Source organism: Argiope bruennichi, chromosome 9 (assembly GCF_947563725.1).
Source record: "Argiope bruennichi chromosome 9, qqArgBrue1.1, whole genome shotgun sequence".
Classification (NCBI taxonomy): domain Eukaryota; kingdom Metazoa; phylum Arthropoda; class Arachnida; order Araneae; family Araneidae; genus Argiope; species Argiope bruennichi.
Window position 1 is genome coordinate 15,927,760 of NC_079159.1, and position 25,474 is coordinate 15,953,233.

General features: G+C 30.0%; 1 protein-coding gene across 1 annotated transcript; it reads right to left on the reverse strand.

The window, feature by feature from the left end:
* Nucleotides 1-400: 400 nt before the first annotated feature.
* On the reverse strand, nucleotides 401-21,155 carry LOC129984818 (uncharacterized). Its single transcript, XM_056094779.1, has 5 exons — nucleotides 20,958-21,155; nucleotides 13,936-14,047; nucleotides 7,566-7,702; nucleotides 4,857-5,001; nucleotides 401-747 (listed from the first exon to the last, which is right to left on the reverse strand). The coding sequence occupies exons 1-5, from the start codon at nucleotides 21,007-21,009 to the stop codon at nucleotides 525-527; spliced, it is 669 nt and encodes a 222-aa protein (XP_055950754.1). The 5' UTR covers nucleotides 21,010-21,155; the 3' UTR covers nucleotides 401-524.
* Between the last annotated feature and the right edge of the window lie 4,319 nt (nucleotides 21,156-25,474).

Below are 25,474 nucleotides of genomic sequence, written 5' to 3' on the forward strand. Positions count from 1 at the left end.
TTATGTAGGTTGGCATAAGTTCTGACAAATTTTTTTAGAAAGACAAAAACTTAGATGCTTCAGTTTTTTATCTCACACAAAATGATGTGTCTTGATTTGTACTTAATTATTAATTAATCAAACTAATTAATTAATGAAATTAAATGTATCTAATAAATTAAATGAATGCTTTTCCTTATTCTAATTTCAAGTCTAAAAATATTTTAACATAATATGACTAGAAAAAAATGGCCCTTTAAAGTGTAAATTAAAATTATAATTAAAAATTCGAAAGACTCGCTACAAGGTGCGCATTTCCAACCTCCAATGTTATATTTGCCAAATTTGTTACCCGACAAACGGTCTGGCCTGCAGAGTGCCAACACACACATTTACATACATTGAGCTTTATTATAAGAATACATAATAAATACAATATACAATCGCTTTTATTGAAGGCCAACGTATTATAAAATCAATTAGTTTCTAAAAGTTATTAAGATTACTCAGAATATATTAAAATTTACAAATTGGATATTAGGGTTTCATGGCATGGCAGGTTGGTTTAGAGATATATGACCTGTTTCCATAAAATTTTGTTGAATAAGTGCCACTAGGTTGAAAGCTATGAGATACTGTTGAGGATACCTGCATTTCAGCATATAAAATGATACGCTCTCCAAAATTTCATGGTAGACGTAGCCTGCTTTACTTCCACACACTTCTAACAAATATATTCTGTAACATTCGGCCATGCAAACGCTCCTTCTGTAAATGCAAAAGTCAGATGTTATTGTAATATTTTGAAAAATAAGAGTCAAGACATTCATATCAGAGAAAATAAAATTAATTAACCATTAACAGGGGGAGCAAAAATTTAGTACTTAACTGGGGTGGTGCGGTCTACGAAAACTTATTTTCATTACACTTAAAGATTCTGATGAAAATATGTGAAAATTCGTCAATACATTCTGCATGTATTTCCTATGAATATAAATTTTTAAAACAATTTTCAAAATATATTATTACTGAAAAAAGTAATTGCGTTTGAACATGCATTTGTTTCTCAAATTGCATGTTAAAACAAATAATACTCTTGAAAAAATATATTACTTTTAAAATCATACATATTTTTTCACTATACAAAATTTATATATATATTAATATATTTCAAATTACATTATCACTAGAAAACTTAATTGTATTTGAACATATATATCAGAATCACTTGAATGCGAACTTTCATCGAAAACTTCTTATGTGCCATTATTGTCATCACTAAAATCACTTCCTGCTTTATTTAAATACCTCTGGGGCTCTGTTTCATAAGGGGATCAGTAAGTTCGATGATATTTCGAGAATCAATTTTTAGAGCTATCTGCTAAGCCATATATAATACTAAAACACTAAAAGGTAGGTATGGTCTCACAGACGTCGCGCAAAGAAATAGCTGAAATATTTAAAATCCCTTCCCTCGAAACCGGTTGAAAAAGTGCACCTGTAGTGAAAATCATGAAACCAGAAACTACAGGGTCAATTTATTCGAAAGAGCTAAAAATAGAATAGGAGTGACCGAAAGTCCATCCTTAGCTGTCTGAGATTCCGCACCTCCCTAGTTAAGGGCTAATTAAATTTCCTTTTTAAAATTGTCAAAAATTCAGAATACTGTATACACAGTACCCGGGAAAGTCATACAAACTTTCAAAGGTCGTCAAGTAAGCAGAAATCTGCTCTATTTTAACAGAGCAAAGGGACGGTAATTTCAAAACTAGGATCGCCTTTTCTTCCAACTCATAATCAATTAATTAAGTAAAAGAATGGAGAATAAACCAGATAAAGCATACAACACAGTGATACACAGATGGTAATGTTATAGATTCACAAGTATAGTCATGTTAGCGTCTCGTTTTAAAGAAACACTGGGTCCATTTTTTGACGAATATCTTAATTTTGAACTGCTGTCAGATGACAAGGATGACACCTGATATACACTCACGCCCCTTCTCCAAACTTCCACACCACATCAAAGGGAAGACGGTTGGCCTCGACGGATTTAACTTGCACCAAAACCCGCTTACATGACGGTTCTTCTACGGAATCTGGTCTAGAACTTGAGACCAGTTCCAAGCTTACCACCAGGCCACCACTGCCTTATGGATTCACAAAGCATAGATTCATAAGGATATAGCATCATCGAATCTTGGAAAAATACGATTTCAGTTCGCACGCAGCATTAGAGCTGCATAATAGGAAACATTGCAAAAAACTTTTTGGAATGATTGGAACCTTCAAATATCTGAAGAGAAACTTTCTTCGCATATTTCTATTCGCTACTCGATAGCTTTTCTATAGCAAATATGTTGTCTAATATGTTTCTTTTGCTCATTTTATCTGATGGATCCTTTTTTTGAAAAATTCACTGATAAGTAACACGAATGGTCTTCTCGACACTTTCTCGCAGACTCTCCAATAAGTCAACCTTCTAACACTCCGACCCGCCCTAAGGCACACGGATTTAAACCATAGAACTGAAGCCATCTTCCAATCTTCGCATAAAATCGCGAACCTTGATTGAGATTTCAAATGACTTGCAAGGCATTGGCGAAAAATAGGTACGCAATATAAATCTTTGGCGTGAATTTATCACTTTTTAATGAATCTAGAAAGCGTTCTTTGAAGTTATTTTTGGTGATTAATCTCCATTATACGATTGATTCACAAACAATCGGAATCCAAATTTGTATAGTGAACGAATTTTATACAGCTACAACTGTAGTCGCAAAAGTGCACACAATTTACTTACTTCTTTAATTCACTGCTTTTTATAATTATTCGTATACATGCAATTATATATATATTATTTCATAGTAATTATTAAATAAATATATAAAAGACGTATTAAATTATTCTAGAATTACAAAAATTAAAGTTTCTAAGGAGACACTAAACATTTTTTGTGGAGTTAAAAATGAATATATATATATATATATATATATATATATATATATATATATATATATATATATATATACACACACATTTTTGTAAAATTAGCGCATAGTAGCCAATTAAAACGTCGTCTAGAAACTATTTTGGACTTTTTATTAATAGTTATACAAATTTCTTATTCCTATAGAAACAGGATACATTTTTCATCGATCTATTCGCTTCAACTTAACTCCTTTTATAACCGACATTCTCAAAGATTATCGCCGATGCAAATGTTAATCACAGGAATTGACAATTAAACGGCATTTTAATCTATATGGAATGTAACGATTCATGCATGTTTATATGTTGAGTGAAGATAAGCTATGATGCATCTGAAAGCAAGACTTTATATAATCTTCAAAATGGGCACATTGATTTCATTATCAGTACGATGTACACCAGTCAGTGTATGCTGTCATCGATAGGAGGACCATGATAATCAAGTTCCTTTTACTGTATGACAGAATGATCCCAAAATTTTTATTTCTTGGAAATATTTTTAAATATCCTTCTTGCGGTGATCAAAAGTATTTGAAGGTAGTACTGATCAAATTTACTACCCAATACCAAAGACAATAAATGAATCCGTTAAATGCAAAAATTCAATCCTAATGAGCGCGCTAATGCAAAATTTTTCCATTCAGTGTGATAGAATTGCAGTAAGGCGCAGTGAAAACCGATTTTTTTTTTCGCGGAGGAAATTAAAAATTTTTATATGACAATATAATAATTATGCATAACTGCATCGTTATGCGCACAATTATTTATTTCCCCAAGCCTACTATAATTACAATTCTGCCAGTTCTGCCAGAGATTTCCTATGGGAAAGTGTCCTTAAAAATGTCTTTTCAAGTATTCATACTTGTAACGACATAATTTCAATATCAGATGCAATCTCAAGTATCACCATTTTTTCCTATTATCCTGTCATAACTACCTCTGAAATGTTTGTGAATTCTGTCTACATTTCATTATATTATATATGTTAAGTAAAAATGGCTAATTTGAGAACGTCTAGCATTTCTGCAAATTACTGAATAGCTATTCTAAAATCATATATAAAGTGTGTCCAAAATTAACGTAAGATTTCAATTTGCCACCATTCGTGCATTAAATTGTTTGCTACCCTATGAAAAAGCCATCTGACAGCTATTAGTTTCGGATTAGTAAAATTGGAGCGTTACACAATAGAACAACGCGTTAACGGAAGATTTAAATAACATGAAAAACATTTTTTTTCCCTTTAAATTGTTATAATTTTACTGAATCGAAAAGAACACAGAACAGGGTTATGTATGGAATAGCACATAGGGCAAATGGCCTGCATGGCTTTGCTGGCACATAAGCACTCTTGTCTAAATTTTCCATGACCATTTTGCATGAATGTGTCTGGATTTCGTTGATGCATTATGGAATTTCCTCCTTCAATGCACGTGCCCTTGTGGACTCATTGGCATTGCACTTTGACTACAAATAATCCCATAAAAAGAAATCCAGTGGTGTTAAATCAGACGATCTAGGGAGCCAGTTCTCAAATATACGAACTATGGCCATCAGCTTTAATTGTTTTTCAAATATTGTTCAACAATGAATTCACGTTGTTCTTTTGTGTAACGCTGCATTTTAACCAACTCTACGTTATCAACTGTCAAATGATTTTCTAATAGGGTGTTGCCAATACTTTACTGCACGGATGGTGGCAAATTCAAATCTCGTGTTACTATTGGAACACCCTTTGCATTTGATTAGAATTACAGTTTATAAGCATAGAATTAGCAAAGAAATATGCTGCATAATATTAATTATATAATTGAAATATATAGCATAGAAATAAAGTTTTTGCAAAAGGAAAAAAAAAACTAATTCCAGAACCACTTGATACTTACATACATTCTTCAGAACTGGTGCCTTTTATACGCTCATATTTTTGGTGTTTGCTGATTTCAGCAAGAACAAGATCTGTCCACATTTCGCAATCTTTTTCATGATAGTTTATTACAGTTTTAAGACATGGAGCTGCTGCGAAATACACTGTGGGGGAAAAAATGTTTCAGATCTTAAGTAATGTTTTATTTCATTTAACAATAGGTTGTACATAAATTTCATGCATTAAAATTTATAATAAATTTTCTAGAAATACTTATACATCTACGGCATGTACAAATCATTACTTATGTATTAAAATTATTTCCGAAAGAAAATTTAAATTAATTCTAAGAAGGTTTTTTTTTTAATTATGTATATTGGGTTCAACTGATTCGTAGTTTAAGCAATATCTTGTTTGTCTTCTGTATAGAAGTAAAAATGTTTTAGTGATCAAGCTGAAGGAATAGTTATAATAATTTTATAACTTTTCCTTCTATAACTTTAAAATGCATTACTGGCCAAAAGTATTGCAAGTCTGAGAAATTTCACATTTTTTTTTCAAGTAAAGGCTCCAAAAAAGTAATCTTTTTTTCATTTAAAGTAGTACATTTTTATGCCAGTATCTTAAATTAGTCTAAAGGTGAGATGCCATTAAATTATTGAACAAAACAAGTTATTTAATTTCAAAAAGAATAAAATACAAACAAAATTTATAGGTTTTCAATATCGGAATCTATTTTGGTTCCTCGGAATAATACGAAGTAAAGAAAAAATTTCAAGTTCTTTTGATCAGAAAAGATAACAAAGTTCAAGTTAACTGAAAAGCATTTAGTATCTGTTTGGGCCGCCTCTTGCTACGATCACAACAGCCACTCTGTAAGGCATGGGATCCACAAGGTTTAGCAACATTTCTTTCGGTATTTCATGGTGTCAAACTTTAATTATTGTTTCTTGAAGTTCTCGTTTTGTTCTTTAATAATTCTCAGTTATTTTCTTTTCCATTATAATCTACAAATTCTCAATGAAGTTTAAATTTAGAGAGTTTCCTGCCTATGCGAGAACATTAATACAATGTTTTGCAAATGCAGCCTTAACCTAAAAAAAGGAATGTTTCGATACAAAAGTCAGAACATAATTGAAATGAAATTTAAAAATTATTAGTAAAGTTTATCTTACTTATTTCGATGTATGTCAGGGTGCTGGATCTTGCAGAAATATTTATTTCTGCCTTGGAAACATCTCATGTGCATTGTGAAGCAATTGATCCCTCAGTGCACCAACTTACTTATATAAGTACAATATAAAGTCTTCCAGTTGACTGATATACATGCACCCCCCCCCCCACACACACACACACCATTATGCTTTCTGGGTGTTTTGATGTACAATCCAGGCATTCCGGTCTCATGCTCTTCTTTTCTATACGCCAAACGTGGCCAGGCTTGTCAGACATTAGATAAAAGCGACTTTAGTCGCTGAATAAAACTTGCCTTCATTCCGAAATACTCTAATTTTTATGCACCTTTGCCCATTCCAATCGTTTTTTCAGCATTGCTTTCGTCAATACTGATTTTTTTTCTAGGTATTTGTGCCTTGCAACCAGGTTCACAGAGCCTCCTACGATCTGTTCTGGGACTGGAAATGACAGATATGGACACATCCCATTCTCTTGTAAGTGTAGCTGAACTTGCAAATCTATTTTTACTACATAATCGTGTCAATGTAGCATCAGCATGTTTAGAAGATAACCTCGTACTGCCACTTAGGCTTTTTTTCTACGGTTCCATCGGTTTTGTATCTCATTATGATGCGTGAAACTATCACACCGATGAAAAATACTAACATTTCAAATGTATTCTTGATGCATTAAAATAACAACCTGGCACTTCTCACGAGTTAATTCTCACATTTAAAAAGAAATGAACAGTTTAATTTGAAAAGAAAATCACAGCGAACCCACTTCGACAAAGCAACAAATGAAATGAAATCCTTCGCAGTCGGTGAAATTTTATAATAAACTACCGGAATGGCACAATCGTTGCAGAAAATTGCATTACAATGGATGACACAATGGCTTCAAACTTCTACTCTAAATTTATAATAGAAAATATCACTTTAAATGAAAAATATTACTTTGGGGGCATATTTTTGAAAAAACGTGAAATTTCTCAAACTTGCATTACTTTTCGCCAGTAATGCATAACCAAACTTTAAATACTATTAAAAAATCTTGATGCTCATTTTTCAAAATGAATTGTATTACTAAAATTTAGGAAGACATTCATTTTTTGGATTGATGTAGGAATATTTAAAGAAATAATACTAATCAATATTTCATCAAACTGTATCTCTTTGATTAGATTGATGAAAAGATTTAAGATTAATATCTAAACCTAAGATATGAAAAGTTAAGAAGAAAAAAAATCACTCAAAAATGAAATGAATTTTATTAAATTGTAATTACATCGCTGAAACTTAGGAAGATATAATAAAAGTGTGAATTGATGAAGAAATATCAATACACAGGATATAAAATCAGTATTTAATCAGTCTATAAGAACGTGACTGTTTCAAACTGGTTAATGACTTAATTTAATACAGACAATGACTTAAAAATCATAATGTTCTCTCATAATGACATGAAATTTGAGATAGTAGATATTTTCAATATTTTTTAACTTTATATAATGCGCATCAAGAAATCTTGAAATTTAGGAAACTGTACTCACTCTGAGTGAATGAAGAATCGTTATAACAAACTTCATTAAGTAAAGCTCCAGCATTTTCTATAACAAGAGGCCAACCACAGAAATCTTCCGCCTTGAATTCGTTCAATATAATGCAACTTCTGTACCTAAAGAGTTCTCTGAAAGACATATTTAAAGTTAGCAATAATATGTTTAATCTTTATTTCAGTTTATAGAAAAAGTGTAAGGAAACGAATCATTTCAGACGGAAGAAGGCATAAAATAAACAAAAAGATATTAATTTACGATGAATAATTTAAGATCAAAATTGCTTATTGTAGACCATTCATGTGTTGTGTCAGTAGAAATCTTTAAAGACAGTTAAAAATGAAATAAACGCATTGCTTTCATTAATATTTTGAATACTTTTTCAACACGCACATAAGTATGCCACCTTTCAAAATGTGATAATATCACGCTTCAATGATTTCATTCAGTAACTCAAAGTAAATATATATATATATATATATATATATATATATATATATATATATATATATATATATATATATATATATATATATATATATAGAATTCTACTATCGCAAATTTCAAGCTATCATGCTAGAACATTTCTTTTAAGTCACCTGGTTTAAACATGCATGATCCGACATAAAAACACCATATTTCTCTCACATTCACTCCTATTTCGCAATCACCAACATTTAGAAAAGCGGGTTTTTTTTTTACCATACAAAAATCAATCGATTTTTTTTGTTGTTGTTGTTCGATACTAGAATTTTTTTTCATGGAAAACCAGTTTAAACGGATTTTTGAAAACACGCGACTATAAGATTGCGCATGCATCGATATTTAGAAAAGGATGGCTTTTTCCTCTAGTCTCAAAATTGTTTGAACTCCGATACTTTATCCCGAGGTCAGATTTTTTAGCAAAAGTCCGGTTTAAACCGGTTTGGAATGATGATGGGAATTTAAGGAAAGCGATATTTTTTTTTTTCCTTTTTTTCTTTTTTTTTTTTACGATATCTCAAAATCACTCGAGTCTTTTTTTTTTTTTTTTTTGGCATCTAGAATAACTCAAAATTAAATATATTACTTTCGATACCTCACCTCGTTCTTTCGCGTTCATTCTCATTTTCTTCTCTGTGCACTTTTAGGAGAAACCTTTGACGACGCTGCCCTTTACTGGTCAGACAGGAGAATCGGGTCCATGGTGAACATTTCTTGCCAAGTTACTTTTGTTGACGATAAGTCGCCAAAAATGACAACCTTCTGTATCATTTTCTAAAAACTCTAAAAGCGAAATTTCATGCCCTAAAAGCGACAAATCGCCACTTTTCTGCCCGCGCGTTTTGTGCCTTCAAAATCCTCAAGCTAAAGCAATCTTTCTTATGATGAAATGCGCTAGTGTGCATCTCTTCAATCCTTCATGTCTCTCATCATCGTAAACCTGAGAAAGTGGTGTCTCCGAAAATTTTTTTGCATACTCTATAAAAATGCTGTTACCATTCTTTTCGCTGATGCATAAAATTCTGAACTATGAGCAATGTTGTGAACAACAGAAGTACTGAGATTTTTATTTTTAAAGTACTCAGATTTTTTTTTACACAAGAAATATATGCTTTGCAATATCATAAACAATCCTAATATTTGTGTATTATTAACCGCATGCTATCGGCGAACAATAATTCTGAACATCTGATGAGCACACTATCTTTGACGATTAATCGCAGATTTACAGAAGTGCAATGAACATGGAATATATATTTTGGACGCTTTTTTTCGACCCATTAAAAGCAAATTTTGGCACAAAAATATGAATGCAATCGCAAGAATTTTGACCTAATTTCATGTATTTAAGGCATTCAATTTTTATGCACGACATTTACGCGCATTTGAAATTCAGATAGACATATTGTTACCCCCCCCCTTTCGGATTCCGTTCAAAATTTCATACGAATCAATACTCTAAATGATAAATCTGTATAGAAAGTTTGATTCATTTTGCTCTTTTAGTTAACATATTAACTTATATTCGGACAGCTGGACAGACGGCTTTCTCTGAATGGGTTTAATTCAAAATGTGATAAAAGCATAACAATGTGAAATCCCCATGCCAAATTTCATCAGAATAGCTCAAAGAGCTTTTGATTTATCTTTTTCATAGACAAATATACAGATATAATTCCATTTTGTCATCCACCACCTTCCCATTCAGGAATGTCTTAAACCGTAGATCATTCGGAATTTCCCACATTCAACGTTTTCTATTTTTCTACATTCTGAATTAAACAATTCTACAAACTGAATTAAATGCAAAATGTAGAAACCACCAAAATCTCTTATCCAAATTTTTACTTTCTCTTCTCATATATTCATATAGGAGGAACTTAAAACTGAATAGCAAAGATCCACAATTTTCTTCTATTGTTTCAGAACCTACTCTGGCAATTTTTGCACCAATCTTAAGATCTTCGGAATTTCCCACATTCAACGTTTTCTATTTTTCTACATTCTGAATTAAACAATTCTACAAACTGAATTAAATGCAGAATGTAGAAACCACCAAAATCTCTTATCCAAATTTTTACTTTCTCTTCTCATATATTCATATAGGAGGAACTTAAAACTGAATAGCAAAGTTCCACAATTTTCTTCAATTGTTTCAGAACCCACTCTGGCAATTTTTGCCCCAATCTTAAGATCTTCGGAATTTCCCACATTCAACGTTTTCTATTTTTCTACATTCTGAATTAAACAATTCTACAAACTGAATTAAATGCAGAATGTAGAAACCACCAAAATCTCTTATCCAAATTTTTACTTTCTCTTCTCATATATTCATATAGGAGGAACTTAAAACTGAATAGCAAAGTTCCACAATTTTCTTCAATTGTTTCAGAACCTACTCTGGCAATTTTTGCACCAATCTTAAGATCTTCGGAATTTCCCACATTCAACGTTTTCTATTTTTCTACATTCTGAATTAAACAATTCTACAAACTGAATTAAATGCAGAATGTAGAAACCACCAAAATCTCTTATCCAAATTTTTACTTTCTCTTCTCATATATTCATATAGGAGGAACTTAAAACTGAATAGCAAAGTTCCACAATTTTCTTCAATTGTTTCAGAACCTACTCTGGCAATTTTTGCCCCAATCTTAAGATCTTCGGAATTTCCCACATTCAACGTTTTCTATTTTTCTACATTCTGAATTAAACAATTCTACAAACTGAATTAAATGCAGAATGTAGAAACCACCAAAATCTCTTATCCAAATTTTTACTTTCTCTTCTCATATATTCATATAGGAGGAACTTAAAACTGAATAGCAAAGTTCCACAATTTTCTTCAATTGTTTCAGAACCCACTCTGGCAATTTTTGCCCCAATCTTGAATTTAAAAATAGAACTTTCTGGAAATTCAGTTTTATCTCCATTCAATTTTCTTTTTAGATTATAAGTTTACTCAATTATTGTAATATTTTGAGATTCTTTTTATAATTTGATTTACTGGGCTTATGATTCAAATGCATTTCTATGATATAAATACGTCTTTTATGCTCACTTTATCGTTGCTTCATATACAAGAAAAGGAAATTTTAAAAATAAAGTTGGATGAATCTCCTAAAGTATTATGTTAAGAAGATTTTTTTTGTATTAAAATGTTTCCAATCACTTTATAGTGACATAAACGTGCATTTAGAAAAATGCTTGGAAAAATGAAATTGCTTTTCAAAGAATATATATATATATATTGGTTTAATCAAATGATGAAGTGACATTTCAAAAAAATTAAAACTTTATGCTGGAGGAAATGAAAGAACCTGTTAAATAGCTATATATATATATATTTATTATTGCAGCGTAGATGAAGTTAGCGTAGATAAACAGTATATAGTCTGTCAAAGATAACACTAGCTAATCGCAACTCGAGACTTCATTCAAGGAACTAAACCTTGCATCTATTTTTATCTACAAGACGAAATGACTCAAATCTACCAGGTTTAGAAAAATGCAGAAATTATAAGAACATTACAGCACCGATGAAAAGTAACAGAAAATTAATCAATAACAAAACTTTTAGGCAACTTGCCTGCAGTCAGATACGAACTTGCGAACTGTCGCTTTCAGTCCATAGCATTTTACCACTGAGCCATTCAGTCCGCACCAAGTAAGAACAAGTTTTGTTACAATATTTGTTATAGCATTTAGAAGCTGGTAATATTACCTTTAAATTTTCTATCAAGAACGAGAGAAATTGCAAATGATTCATCAGTTACAGAATGATTTGATTTCAGTATTATATGAACGTTCCGATTTGAAGCAATTCTAAGTCTATCGTTGGATAGACATAATTTTGAAATACAATCAGATGACGAGGACGACACTTTAACAGTGGCCTACCATCTCCAAAATGAGAAGGGACGGCATTTAAAGGATTTGGTCCAGTCCATCTTAAACACTGGTTCTGCACGATCGGGTTTGAACCTCGAACACTCCGGTCATTACTCTGAAACCATCCTTGTTCTTGTTGCGAATGCTTGATTCATTTTAACTTGATCCAAATAAAACGTTTCACAATTTGAGTGGGTTTGTTTCTGACGGAAGAAGTTTCAGTTATTGATGCTGCTGCAATATTTGTAATATGTTCTAGTTTATTAATTCAAAAAAAAAAAAAAACGAGATCTAAAAAAAATGAATATTTACTCAATAACGACAGCTAAATGAGTTACGTCGTCTAGGATTCAGTCATTTAAGTTGACTACAAATGTTCAGACTTCCTTTAATTCGATATTTTTGACTAGAGGTTTAAACCAACCATTTATTGGGAGAAGAAACATCAGAAATTATATGGAAAAAAAAGACCACTTTAGAAAAAACTATTTATAAATGATCATCATTTTACAATGGAAGTTTTCATAACTCGAATCAGGGATTGAGAACTCATAAGATTATACTCATATATGCCAAAAACAAATGTCTGATGTCGTAAGATGTTCCTAATATAAAGGGTGTCCAAAATTAAAGCAAGATTTGAATTTCCCACTAGTCGTGGAGTAAAGTGTTGGCAATCCTATCAAAATAACCATTTGACAGCTGATAGGGTTAGTAAAAATGGATCGTTAAACAATAGAACGTGTTAACGCAAGATTTGAATTAAATAAGAAACTTTTGTTTTTTTCCTTTAAATTGTTATATTTTTATTGAATCGCAAAGTGCACAGGTTAGGGTTATGTAATAAAACTTAGAGCAAATGATCTCCATGGTATTGCTGGCACATATGCACTATTTTGTCGAAATTTCCCATTGCCATTTTACATAAATATGGCCGAACTTCGTTGATGCAGCGTTGAATTTCCTCAGTCCATGCATGCATGCTTGTGGGCTCGTTGACATAGACGTTTGACTTCAAATAAGGCTATAAAAAGAAATCCAGTAGTGTTAAATCACACACTTCATGGGGTCATTTCTTACATTTTCGAATTGAGGCCTCCAGACGCATTGTTTTTGAAATATTGTTCAACAATGAAAACACGTCGCTCTATCGTGTAACGCTTCACTTTAACTCGAAACTATCAGCTGCCAAGTAGTTTTTTTAATAGGGTTGCCAACACTTTACTGCACGAATGGTAGCAAATTCAAATCTTGCGTTAATTTTTGGACACTTTAGTACAGCGCCCCATTAAGAATGCAAGATAGTTGATTATGGGATATTTCAGCTGGATGCTTTCATTTCTGATGTGTATATATGTATTGAATAAATTCACCCTGGTCTTATTTTAATATATTAGTGGAAATTTCTCACCCCTCAATCAATGTGTATTTTTCTTTGGATATAGTATTATTCACACAGTGAAAGTTCGTGAAAATATGATTATATCAACAGTAATACTTGAGAAGTTTATGAGCTTATTAAAACACGATATTGTAGAACATTAACAATAAGTTAATGAATATCGTTCACAATCATGAAGATATCGTAATGACATTATTCGAGACTTTGGTGTTAAGCATATTTAAACACCTGAACTTATCCAATGACATATGATTAAACTGAAAGATCTGATCGCCGCGACAATACGCTAGAGCCGAGTTTGAGTAATAACGACAATCAGCAACTACGGTACAACTCCTTTCGTAGAAGATACATCACATCCTCGCTAAAAGCCTCTATTCCACATTTTTGAAGTATCTCTCGGTGAAACATTGCGATTAACCCCTTCACTGCCATTTACGAGATATCTCTTAAGAAGCTGCGGTAAAAGCAAGCGTTTTTAAATTTCGTTGGCATTGAATGGGTTAAAGAGAAACAGTCCAAAAATCTGAAGTCATTAAACAGTATCCACTGACAAGTGCTAAAGTATAATTAATTAGTTTTACTTACATGCAGAATTGTACGAGCTGAGTTCTGTTTACCGGAATTAATCCGGCACTTATTTCCAAATTGCAGCTTTTAAGTGGAGTATTTTCGCAATGAAATTTTTCCGATAAAAGGACTAACATGAAAAGGAGAAGAAAATTATTCCATTAACATTTTGAAAATTATAAACCAGATCATTCAATAAAAATTGTTATTTCGTTATACATTTGTATAATTAATCCAGGAAAATGATTCCTTTCAAATGGGACATTATGCATTCACATTCATAATTTATCAAAAAGATTCAAGCTTCTTGAAGTTTGAACAAAGATATGTTTCGTTCTTAACTTTTTCTATTGTGGGATTTAAATTTAAAGTTTGGTACTACTATGCATAGTTTTATTTTCTTATTTAACTCGTTTCTTTTATAAATTTCTAGCTCTGGAATACTGTTAAATCATTTATGTATTAATATCAGTTAAATCATTTATGCATTATATCGTGATCTCTTAAATTATTTTTAAGCATCAAAATAAGATTTTAATTGTATCTATTTTAATAGATTTATATCTATTAAATTAATTTTAATAGATGTCGGTATTATTTTAATAAATGCAGATATTTATATAGCTATATTAATAGATTTATAAGTAAAAATGTAGTTTAGTGTGCCCCTTGTTGCGCCAAAGATGCCAAGTTGCCAATAAAGATGTCGGATAAAATAAAGATTTCTGCAAAACAGTTACGGTTACCACTTTCTGCATTAAAATTATGATCTTTACTGATATGTATTGTTTTATCTGATATTTTTTTTTTTAATCTTTGAGATCACTATCGCTCCTTATCTTAACAATTTTGAAATAAAGAAGTTTTTTTTTTATCCGGTCTTTTATGTAGAGAGTAAAATTTAAAGCATGCGATGCTTTCGGCATATAAAGAAGGCACCGAACAGAATTTTTTAACTTAAAAAAAAACATCCAACAGTTTTTCTAGCAGGGACAGCGGGATCTTCGTAGCTTCGCTGGCGCATTGAACATAAGGACTATGTGGGTAGCAGGAACAGAACAAAATCAATAGAAAAAGAAGTAATACAACCATTTTTCATACAAAATTTCAAACAAGCATCCTTTTCCCAACTTCAACTCGTAAGAAATTTATGAATTCCACTCACCCTTCATCCATTCTGCAGGTTCGAAATATTTCCTGCCATCCCATTCGCCACACATCTGTTCTTGAACAATTAGCGACATAACGACTTATCAAGGAGACCGTTAGATCAGAAAAAGAATTACAAAAAGTGCAAGGAATTTCATTGCAGACGATTTTTAAAACGCATATCAGCAATTAAGTATTGCAAAAGAATAAATATTTTCTGTTCGTATTCCAATTAAAAATAACATTACAGTGTCGTTTTAGCAATAAAAAACTTACAAATAATAATAATATAATACAAAATTAAAATCTTTAATTGGTATCTTATTATTTTTTATTTAACATTTTTTATAAAAAAAGTTGAAATTCATGTACAACCGCTATAAAAAATAGTAAACAGAATAGCATTAAGGCTGCTAAAAGATCATTTCGTTGGGTTACCATATTGGCGACAAACTCGGGGGCACACTAAAATACACTTCAACCGATTTATATTTAATAGATTTATTAATATAAATCTATTAATGATTTTTAATAGATCTATATCTAAAATTATTATTTCCTAGTATGCAAATTGTAGAGAAAATATTGCAATCGACAAAAAATTCGAGTGAATTTTGGCGAATATCCACACTTTAGACATCATCCATTTTCAAAAAAACATTTTTTGAACTGTATCTGAACTGTCTGAGACAGAAATAACTAAACAATGTTTTGATATGGATTGATGAAATTTGATACATGGTTTTTTTACTAATTCTTATTAAATGTTGAGTCAAGTCCGTTGAGAGAAAGTCTGTCCATCTGGCTGTTCGAATATAAGTCAACATGATGACAACAAAACGAAGAGCCCCCGATAGATGAACTTCGATTCCTTGATTCAACATCTATAGTGCAGACATCTATCAAAATTGAGCCAAGTTCAACATAGGTTAACTGGTTTTTGGTTTGTACTTTCAGAATCATGTGAACACGATTTCTCAAAAATACAGGTAACACAAATGCATCAAATACGGAATGCGATTTTGTACTTACGATTGGATTTCAGAGGTAAATTTTTGTTCCTAATGGTTAAGAAAAATTATATTTTCCGCATATCAGAGATTAATCACCAAAAAAATTCGCCAAGGATCAGTTGATAGATTCAATAAAAATGGTAAATTTACGCAAAGCTTATATTTAGGTATTCTGGCATGCCAATGCCGCGTAAAATGTTTACTGTAATAAAACTTTTATTAGAAAATTTGCAAGAAAATTTTCAGGAAATTATATCGGTTTGCTGTGTGCATAAACATTTATAATACAATCGAGTTTCATGACATCATAGAATAAGGTTTAAAGTTTCTGGTTTTAATTTGCACATTATCCTTATGGGCACTACAACTCCACTATTATTTTTCAAATAAAATAATCAATAATAAAAACAATCTACATAAACCTTATTCTTTCGCTTTTAACAAGGGAAGAAAACAAAGAAATTAAATTATTTGATGAAGGAGTAAACACAAAATTCCACTGCAGAAAGGAAATTTTTTGAAAAATGAGCAAAAAAATATATATTTAAAAGAAACCCATCGAAATTCTGAAAAATATTACATAACGTTTAAGTGATATCAAAGATCATTAAATACTCATATAAAAGATAGGCTTTCAAGTTTAAAATGGTGCAAAACTGAATTTTATGTAATAATATTTTTGGAAGCTCAACGGGAAAATATCAAAAAGTCAAAACTATATTTAAAATCTAAAAATACCTTTCAAGTAAGTGCATATTTTCCTTTTCCAAAATTCGGTTGTATATTAGCGATTCTAGCACCAAACTCAAACATACTTTTATTAAATGTATAAACTATATATGTATGCGCAAAAATGCATGCATATAGTGTATTCGTCTAAGGAACTGCTTCAAAATTCATATTAAAAATCTTGTTGCTAAATGTATCTTGTAAATTTCTTTATATGCTTTAAAAATTGAAAATATATTTATCAATTTAAACGCAAGTTTTTGTACCTTTAGATTTAAGAATATAAAGACCATTCCACTTTTTGACTATCATCATACTTTTAAATGCAAATTCATTTGTTTGCGATTATAATTTAAAATAAGAAATTTGATGAAATGACTATTATTACATCATCTACAATCAAATAATTTATATTTTTTGCATCTGGCTCTTAGAAATATGACATTTGAAAAATATGAATACACGGTCAGTATTGATTATCAACGACAAGAATTAAAAAAAAGTATAAAAATAAATTACATAAGGATAATTTTTGATTTAAATACATTAGGGAAATGGAAGGTTTATAATCCCAAAATAGAATATTCAAGTATAGATTAATCACTTATATTATCAATACCCATTCTTTTTAACAAATAACATATTTACATTATAATAATAATAAATTATGTAAATATGACTTTATATGATGTTAAAAATAAGAGGAAAATACGTGGTAATTAAGATATGTTTAAAAAGAATATTTGTATTATTTGTTCTATTATATGCGATGAATGTATCCATTTCATGGCAAGCAATTCCACATACTGGTTTTTACCTTCTATAAATTTGCTAAATCCAAATTACCATCAGGTTTCATATTTAATATTTATGTATAAGGAATAGCTTCCTTGAAAATACAGTGACACGAAGGTAGAATTTGTTCATAGTTATTAAAATTTTTGTCGCTTTTTCAGAATATTTTTTTTCTTTTAAATCTTTTCCATCAACATTTTACCACCCAAAATAACGCGTTGTTCCATTAGTAGTATGTAAATTTTTAATTTTATTGAATGTTAAAAATCTTAATTTATGTTTTTATCATTTATTTTAAAATTAAAAATTCAAATATTGTTTACCTTATTTTCTTTATGTTTGATTGCATTCTAGCACAAATTCTTAAAACGGGTAAAATGCCTTAAAAAGTTTAACAACTATAAAGTTGTCAAACACGTTATCTTTAAGTCACTCATTTATCTACGATGTTAAGTCCGTACTATGATTCTGATATTTGTAAATTTTAATGGAAATAATTATATTCAATTTAGTTAATAAAGTTTTTGTTAATTGATCGTTTTTGGGCGGTAAAATGTTTTAAGACAAAAGAAATTAAGTCAATAGATTTTAACAATTATTATTAATATTAATGAATAATCACAATTATAATGAAAATTATTTTCTCAACTATTTTCTTTAAATTTAATTACATTACAATCTATATTAATGATAGGGTTTAATAAGCGAATAAAGGTTTTCAGAAACACATGAATATATGCCATACGACACAATTTAGACGATTTTGCTAGCTTTGTTAAGAATATATTACCAAACCAGAAATTCTTAATAAATTGCCTATTTATAATTAACTAAAAATGAAAAAAAATCTTGAGCCTGTATTTTAATTTTAGATGTACTTTTTTTAATTCCATGGATTAAATTTTTATTAGATATTCAAACTAAAAATTGATATCATTTTAAGCGGTGGAATAATGCTGTTTAAGTGCATATTTTAAATTGCATTTCGAATTTTTCATTTGTTAACATTTCTAGTAAATCTACAATAAAACCCTAATTATCCAAACTTCATTCATTTGGGTCGCTAATTATTATGATCATTTTATAAAAAATTAAGAATTCCGTAAAAAAATACTGAATGAGTAAATGTTGCAAAAGGTTTGGACTAGGGATTGCAATACCGATATACCGGGATACCGAATACCGGTATTTTGAGCCATTTGTACAATTTTGTAATACCGGTATTCACAAGTTTAAATACCGGTTTTTCGGTATTTACTAGAAATTTTCAAAATTTCTCCACTATATGTTCAGGTATCGCAAACATAGCAAAATAGTATGCGTTTTTGTTTTTATGTCTTCCTAACGGGCGAATATAATTAGCTAATTAATGGCTTAATTAATTGCTTAAATCTAAATTAGCGAAACATGGATTATCCCTGAAAGAAGATATTGTATCCATAACGACTGATGGAGCAACAATTATGAAAAAAGTTGGAAAGTTGATTGGTGCAAATCAGCAGTTGTGCTATGCACATGGAATTCAATTAGGAGTAATAAATGTATTATTTCAAAAATATAAAGAACAGAATAGTCCAAATACTATGGATATAGAAACTTCGGATTCCAACTATAATAAATTGTAAAATCGCACAGAAGAAAGGCACACCGAAATAGGAAATGTCTTATGGTATTTACATAATTCTAATGATTTTAAAAATGAAAATGAAAAGAAAAGAAAATAACCAATTTAAATCTGATTAAGTTAGAGTAAAGTTTCTAAAAAATTTTTTCCCACAAACCAATCTACATTCAGAATTCGGTTCAATTATCGAAGATTATGATGTCACTACTGTCGATAGTGAAAAGGAATTGTCTTTTGAACAAAAATTAGAATTAGCGATAGATAAAAAAAATTTCAAAGAACCAAACTACAATACAGAAATCAGCTATATCCAAAACCATCCGAAGAGACATCGATGTATTTGAAGATGAAGGATTTAGAGGTAAATACTTGGAAAAAGTATATCGCGTATTGCTAATACCACCAACTAGCGTAGATGCCGAAAGAGCGTTTTCGACAGCTAGTAATTTTTACACAAAATTACTTTTCAGGCTTAATAACAGCACAATTGATGCATTACGTTTTTTTAGATCACATTTCAAAAATTTGTAATAGTACCACAAACTGAATAGTGATATTTACACTTTTTTGTGATTTAACTAAATAAGATGTTCTTTTACTTTTTTGTGATTATATACTGTTATAATTTATAAGTTACAAAATATTTTTTATGATATTTACACTCTCTAACAAAACTGGCAAATAAAAAAAAAAGAAACACCTGTGTTTTCTTTCTTTTTCCAAAATTTCTAATACCATTATTAAAACCGGTATCCCGGCATTAAGATTTAAAAAATACCGAATACCGGTATTGAAATTTTGGTCCGGTATTGCAATCCCTAGTTTGGACTGATATGTTCTAAGAGTGATATTTTAATACACAATAGTATGCTAGCATATAGAATAAAATCAATACTGTTTTTTTTTTGGTATTTATACATTATAATCAACTTTCTTTTCTTTATTTATCATATAAGCGTTTATCATCAGTTACAAAATTACGCAGAATAGATCAGGATATTTAATGTAAAACTAATTATTTAATCGTAATTGTTTGAATTTCACCAACTTTTTAAAGCATAATTTTCTAAAATCATTCATAACGAACGCACTGAGCATAGCATCATTTTTATACATTACTATATTATATCTTGATGTATTAAATTCATTGAAACAGTACAGGGTCAAAATTATTCCTCCGTTTTAAAATGAATCCGTTATATGTAAATAGAGTTTGCATTTTAAAATAAACGTACAAATAATTTTTTGAATATTTCAAAGCGAACTTTGTGTTAAATCTACCAGATTGAATAATATTCTTGATTATACCTCCTTAATTCTTAAATTATAAAGAAATATTATAATGCAAGTGCAAATAAAGATTTGAGCATTAGACTATTCTTCTAATCGGCAATATGTAAAACTACTAAGATAAAATTGAAAAGCAAATGAAATTTAAACACGCTGCTATGTTGATTGAACTTTAAATTATATAGCTAATAAAATCAAAGTGTATAATAAATTTCTCTAAAATATATTTCATTTGAAACTGTCAACAAAAATAGTGCATTTTACGAAAGTTTTCTATCAAAATTTGATTTTTCTACAAAACTAAAATTGTTAATATTAATGCATTATACTTTAAATTTCATTTAACTATTATGCATGGCATTTCAAAACAGAAATTTTTAATAATATTTCAAACAATATTTTATTTTATGAAGACTTTTAAAAAATTGTGAAAGCCTTACCTGTAATAAAACAGTAAAATACATATACAAACAGGAACCACGTTTTATACATCTCGTCATTAAAACCAAATATTTAATAAATTTCAATTTAAAATGTCTATTTAGGTTAAATCTTATTTCAGAATGTTTTAGTAATTTCTTACAGAGAGAAGAGGAACTTTTGTCGGCAAGCATTTCAAATTGGTCAATGAAATATGCCAATTCGGTTATGAGTCGAAATCATCCAATATTTTAATGCTTTTCTCATGAAATTAGGATTCTATTTTCATAGGATTCGAATAATAAGTGTAAAACTCTGACCTGCATAAGGACCTAGAGTACTTTAAATAGGCCATCTCAGTTATGAGCTGAAATCATCGAATGATTTTAATGCTGTTCTCACAAAATTAGAATTCGATGTTTCTGAAATTACAGAATTCGAATTCTAAGTATGAAAATCCGACCTGAATAAGGGCCTAGAGTACTTTAAATGCGCCATCGTAGACGAAGTAAGCTACCAATTATGATGGGGAGAAAGTTCTACAATGGCAGTATTTATTATTATTATTATTATTATTATTTTACAAGCAGATTCAATTTATCTAAAGAATGTATAATCTTACAAGTGTCTTTTTCAATGTGTAACAATGGAAAGGAAAATAAAATCTTAAGAAATATAACAAAAAATTGTAAAAATATGCATAATATAATAAGAACAAAATAACAAAAAATGTTCTTAGGGTTGACCATACAACACAATAGCAGTTAGAAATAAGAAGTGCATCCCCCCACCCCAGTAAAAAGTGGCGAATATAAGTTATAAGCCGGCGTATAGTCAAAAGGAACATGTACAAACAAAACAAAAATATTAATTATTCCAAGTAAAACCGTCTTGTTTAGCAGGGTCATAATGTTTTAAGGCATTGAAAATGAATTAAGGAAACATGAATCAAAGAAAAAAGAGAATCATAAATCAAAAGAAGAAAGTTATGAATAATGTTTCTGATCGGGCTTTCACACATATTATTCAAAAAAGGATAAAAAGGCTTTAATGAATAATACTCAGTTGAAGCAGTTTGGTGGCTGGAGATTTCCTATAAAGGGAGATTGAAATTCATCCTGGAAGGAAACCTGAATTTCTTTCATTGGAGCTGAGATTTTTACGTCATATGACCCCTCCTCTTATGTCCCAAGGTCGCTTTCGCCAAGAGAAGAATTACTTTTCTTGAACAAAAATCTTTTTTTCTATAAATTTGACTAATTATGTTAGAACCATGAGGGATCAAAACTCTTCATTACCAAAGATATCTAAAAAATATCAGAGCATTATTTAAAAATATTTCAGCTAATTGAACAGAATCAATTTGTTCACTTCCGCAATTGATATTCAAAGCGATTTATTTATCACAAAGGTTATTTTTTATGATTATCCAATGTAAAATGTGAAGGAAACTTAAGACGTCTCTCACCAGTGTTCAGAGAACGTATCTAAAGTGGGCAGGCAACTTAAGACTCATCTCAGCAGTGTTCACAGCACATTTTAAAAATGTGTAGGAAACATAAAACGTCTCTCACTAGTGTTCAAAACACATTGCATGCTGTTGAGTTATTTCTAGACCCAGTTATTTGAATATGATTCAAAAGACATCTATGATTACTAGATTTCGAGTAACGTGAAAAATGTATTTAACACTTTCTTTTAAATTTACAAATCAATAATTTATATCGATTTTTAAAACTAGGATAATCTTCATATGGCTCTTACTGTCTGTCCTATAACTGTAAATAGATTTCTATGAGCCAAAATTTCTGTAACCTGAAACCAGTAACTACATATAAGAAATACCCTTCCTTTTTATAATAATTATAATTTCTCACAGGTAGGTGGCAATTTTTCCGCTTTAATGCTGGAGAGTTCAAAACTCGACTAAATCACAGATCCATCGTGCATGTGGATCTACTTTATCCTACATTCTTTGAAAATGAAATATACTCCTGTTGTGTGGCGAGAAATTTTGAAGAAGGGATTACTGAATTCGTTCACCTCCATAACTATAAAATGCTCTATATTAGTGCTATTATTTTTTTAATGATTTTGTACAACATTGTAGAAATCGGTTAAAATCATTAAAAAAAATTGTACAATACATTTAATGTTGGCGGAGATCTGATTGTTAACTTTATAATGTGTCTCTTTTTACATAATGTTCTGCCTTAAAGTGTTTATTCGCTAAAATTTTTCAATTTCCACAAAAGAAAATTCATCTAAGCAGAATCACTTATATGTTATCCAATCCTTCCTATAGCGAATAAAGAAAAACGTATGTCCTTTGCCCATGAGCAATCACTTACTCCTCGCCACCGGAGAAATAAATAAAAATTCCTCATCAGTCATAATGATTTTAAAGAATGGCCTCCATGCAGATGCATTCTTTGTGATTCTTCAAAATAAGAAAACATAACGAAACAGAACTAAGCTTAAAACTTAATAGTATTGCTCCGCAGAACGAAAAAAAAAAGTAATCGTAAGCTCAAACGCAAATTTCGAACCTCGTATTCTTAATTATTTTAGCATACAAGAATAACTTTTTTTAATGCTGTTATGGAAAATGTGTAATACTTTGAGACGCGACACTATTGTACCTTTTCATAGAATGAATGATACCAGTTTATATCCGAAATATGAGCATCAAAACAATCTTCCTATTTATGTACTCTTTTCATTTTGAGGAACACAGTAGCTTGATGATCAAAAATTTCAGGCTCGAAACCCAGAATTCTGTCAAAAAAACCATTCCCTTTGAAAAATTATATGATAAAATGATCTGGTACGCACCAAATCCGTCATAGAAAAATGCCATTTTTGAGAGAAATACCAGTTCAGGTGCTATTCTTGTCATCTCCACACAGTTCAGAATTAGAAGGTGAATTTGAAGCAATTGTGAACATTTGCAAGAAGACGAAACAAAACGAGGTGACTCATTAAATGCTTACATTTCATTGGAATTCTGCAAACGCAAATGAAATGTACATGTGAGAAGGAAGAAAGTAATACCACAGAGTGAAATAAATAGTAACAATTTGCCATGTTTACCAATCTTGTCTCAGTCTGCTTACTTCCTTCATTTACAAAATAAAAATATCATATATATTAAGTAAATGAAGTATAAAATGTGATCCAAAATTAAACAATACTTCAACAGCACCATCTGTTAAAAAAGACTACAACATAAGTCATAAATAAATTTTCTACCCATACTGTCTTAAATATTCGGTTGCAATTTCAGAAGAGGAAAAAGGCATATCACATTTCTGCTGCCAGGAATGAAAGGGAGCTGTTGTGCACGTAATTTATATTAATTCATAAGTATTTAAAATTCTTCCGCCGAAATTATTTAAAATTATTTTATCTTCAACAGACAATTTTTCATTAAACTAAGTTTTTAGTAACTATAATCCTAAGTTTATTAGATCTATCGTATCTATTCAATTTATATGACTACTACAGAAACAATAATAATGTTTGCCAAGCTCAAGGATTAGTAAAACGCTTGACTAGTAAAAGTTTCCGCCAAGGTCTTCTTGCATGATTCTACTTTTTTAATAAATTGGGATTTTTAAAGTGGTGTCTGAATGGATCTGCAATTTCAAATGGAATGGAGGGATCTTGCAATGCAGATGTTCAACAAGAAGTAACAAATACTCATCGTGCTCACTTGTACAGCCAACAAACTGTCTTTAAAAAAAATTCTTGGCCTCGAATTTTGATAAAATTCTACAAATATTATGTAAAGTATACATATCAAATTTCAACCGTCTTAATAAAGTATTTTTAAGTTAACAAGTTCGCATAGATTGAATTGCAGATACTCATATATAGTACTAAAATCGAGTTTTTCGAATCCATGGAGATTTGAAACAGAGTGTTTTGTCAAAATCTAGAGTTCGAATTTTTTGTCTTTATATACTTCATATAAGAGAAATTAAAAATAAACTTTTTCCTCACTAGCAGCACCAAATTCTCCCTGAAAGTTCAATTTACAAATGAAATGTAAATATGTTTCACATTTCTTAAACAATTGTGCCGAATTTAGCCAACAAAACACACTTAAAATTTAAAACAAAAGAATTGAGAGAATTTTTACATTTTTAACGTTTTAAAAAGTAAAAATTAATTAAATATTCATTCGATTAGAAATTTTCTGATTTTTTTTTCTCCGCATAACATAGGTGCGAATTATGCTATGAAAATATATTTATTTTTCATTTCATTTTATCAGAATTTAACAAATTAATAAATAGATACAGAAAATGTTGAAATGAGGAATTATATCGACGCTTTTAAGAAATCGTCTCTCTGAATTGATATTATTTTAATTAAAAATTGTTTCAAACAATAATAGCGATATTTGTAATAATAATATTTTACACAAAAATAAATTTTTCGTGAAAAATACTGCATATGAAATCATTTAAATCCCGAGCAACCAGGTATACCAGCTAGTTTTCAATAAACTTATATATTTTCAAACAAGCCG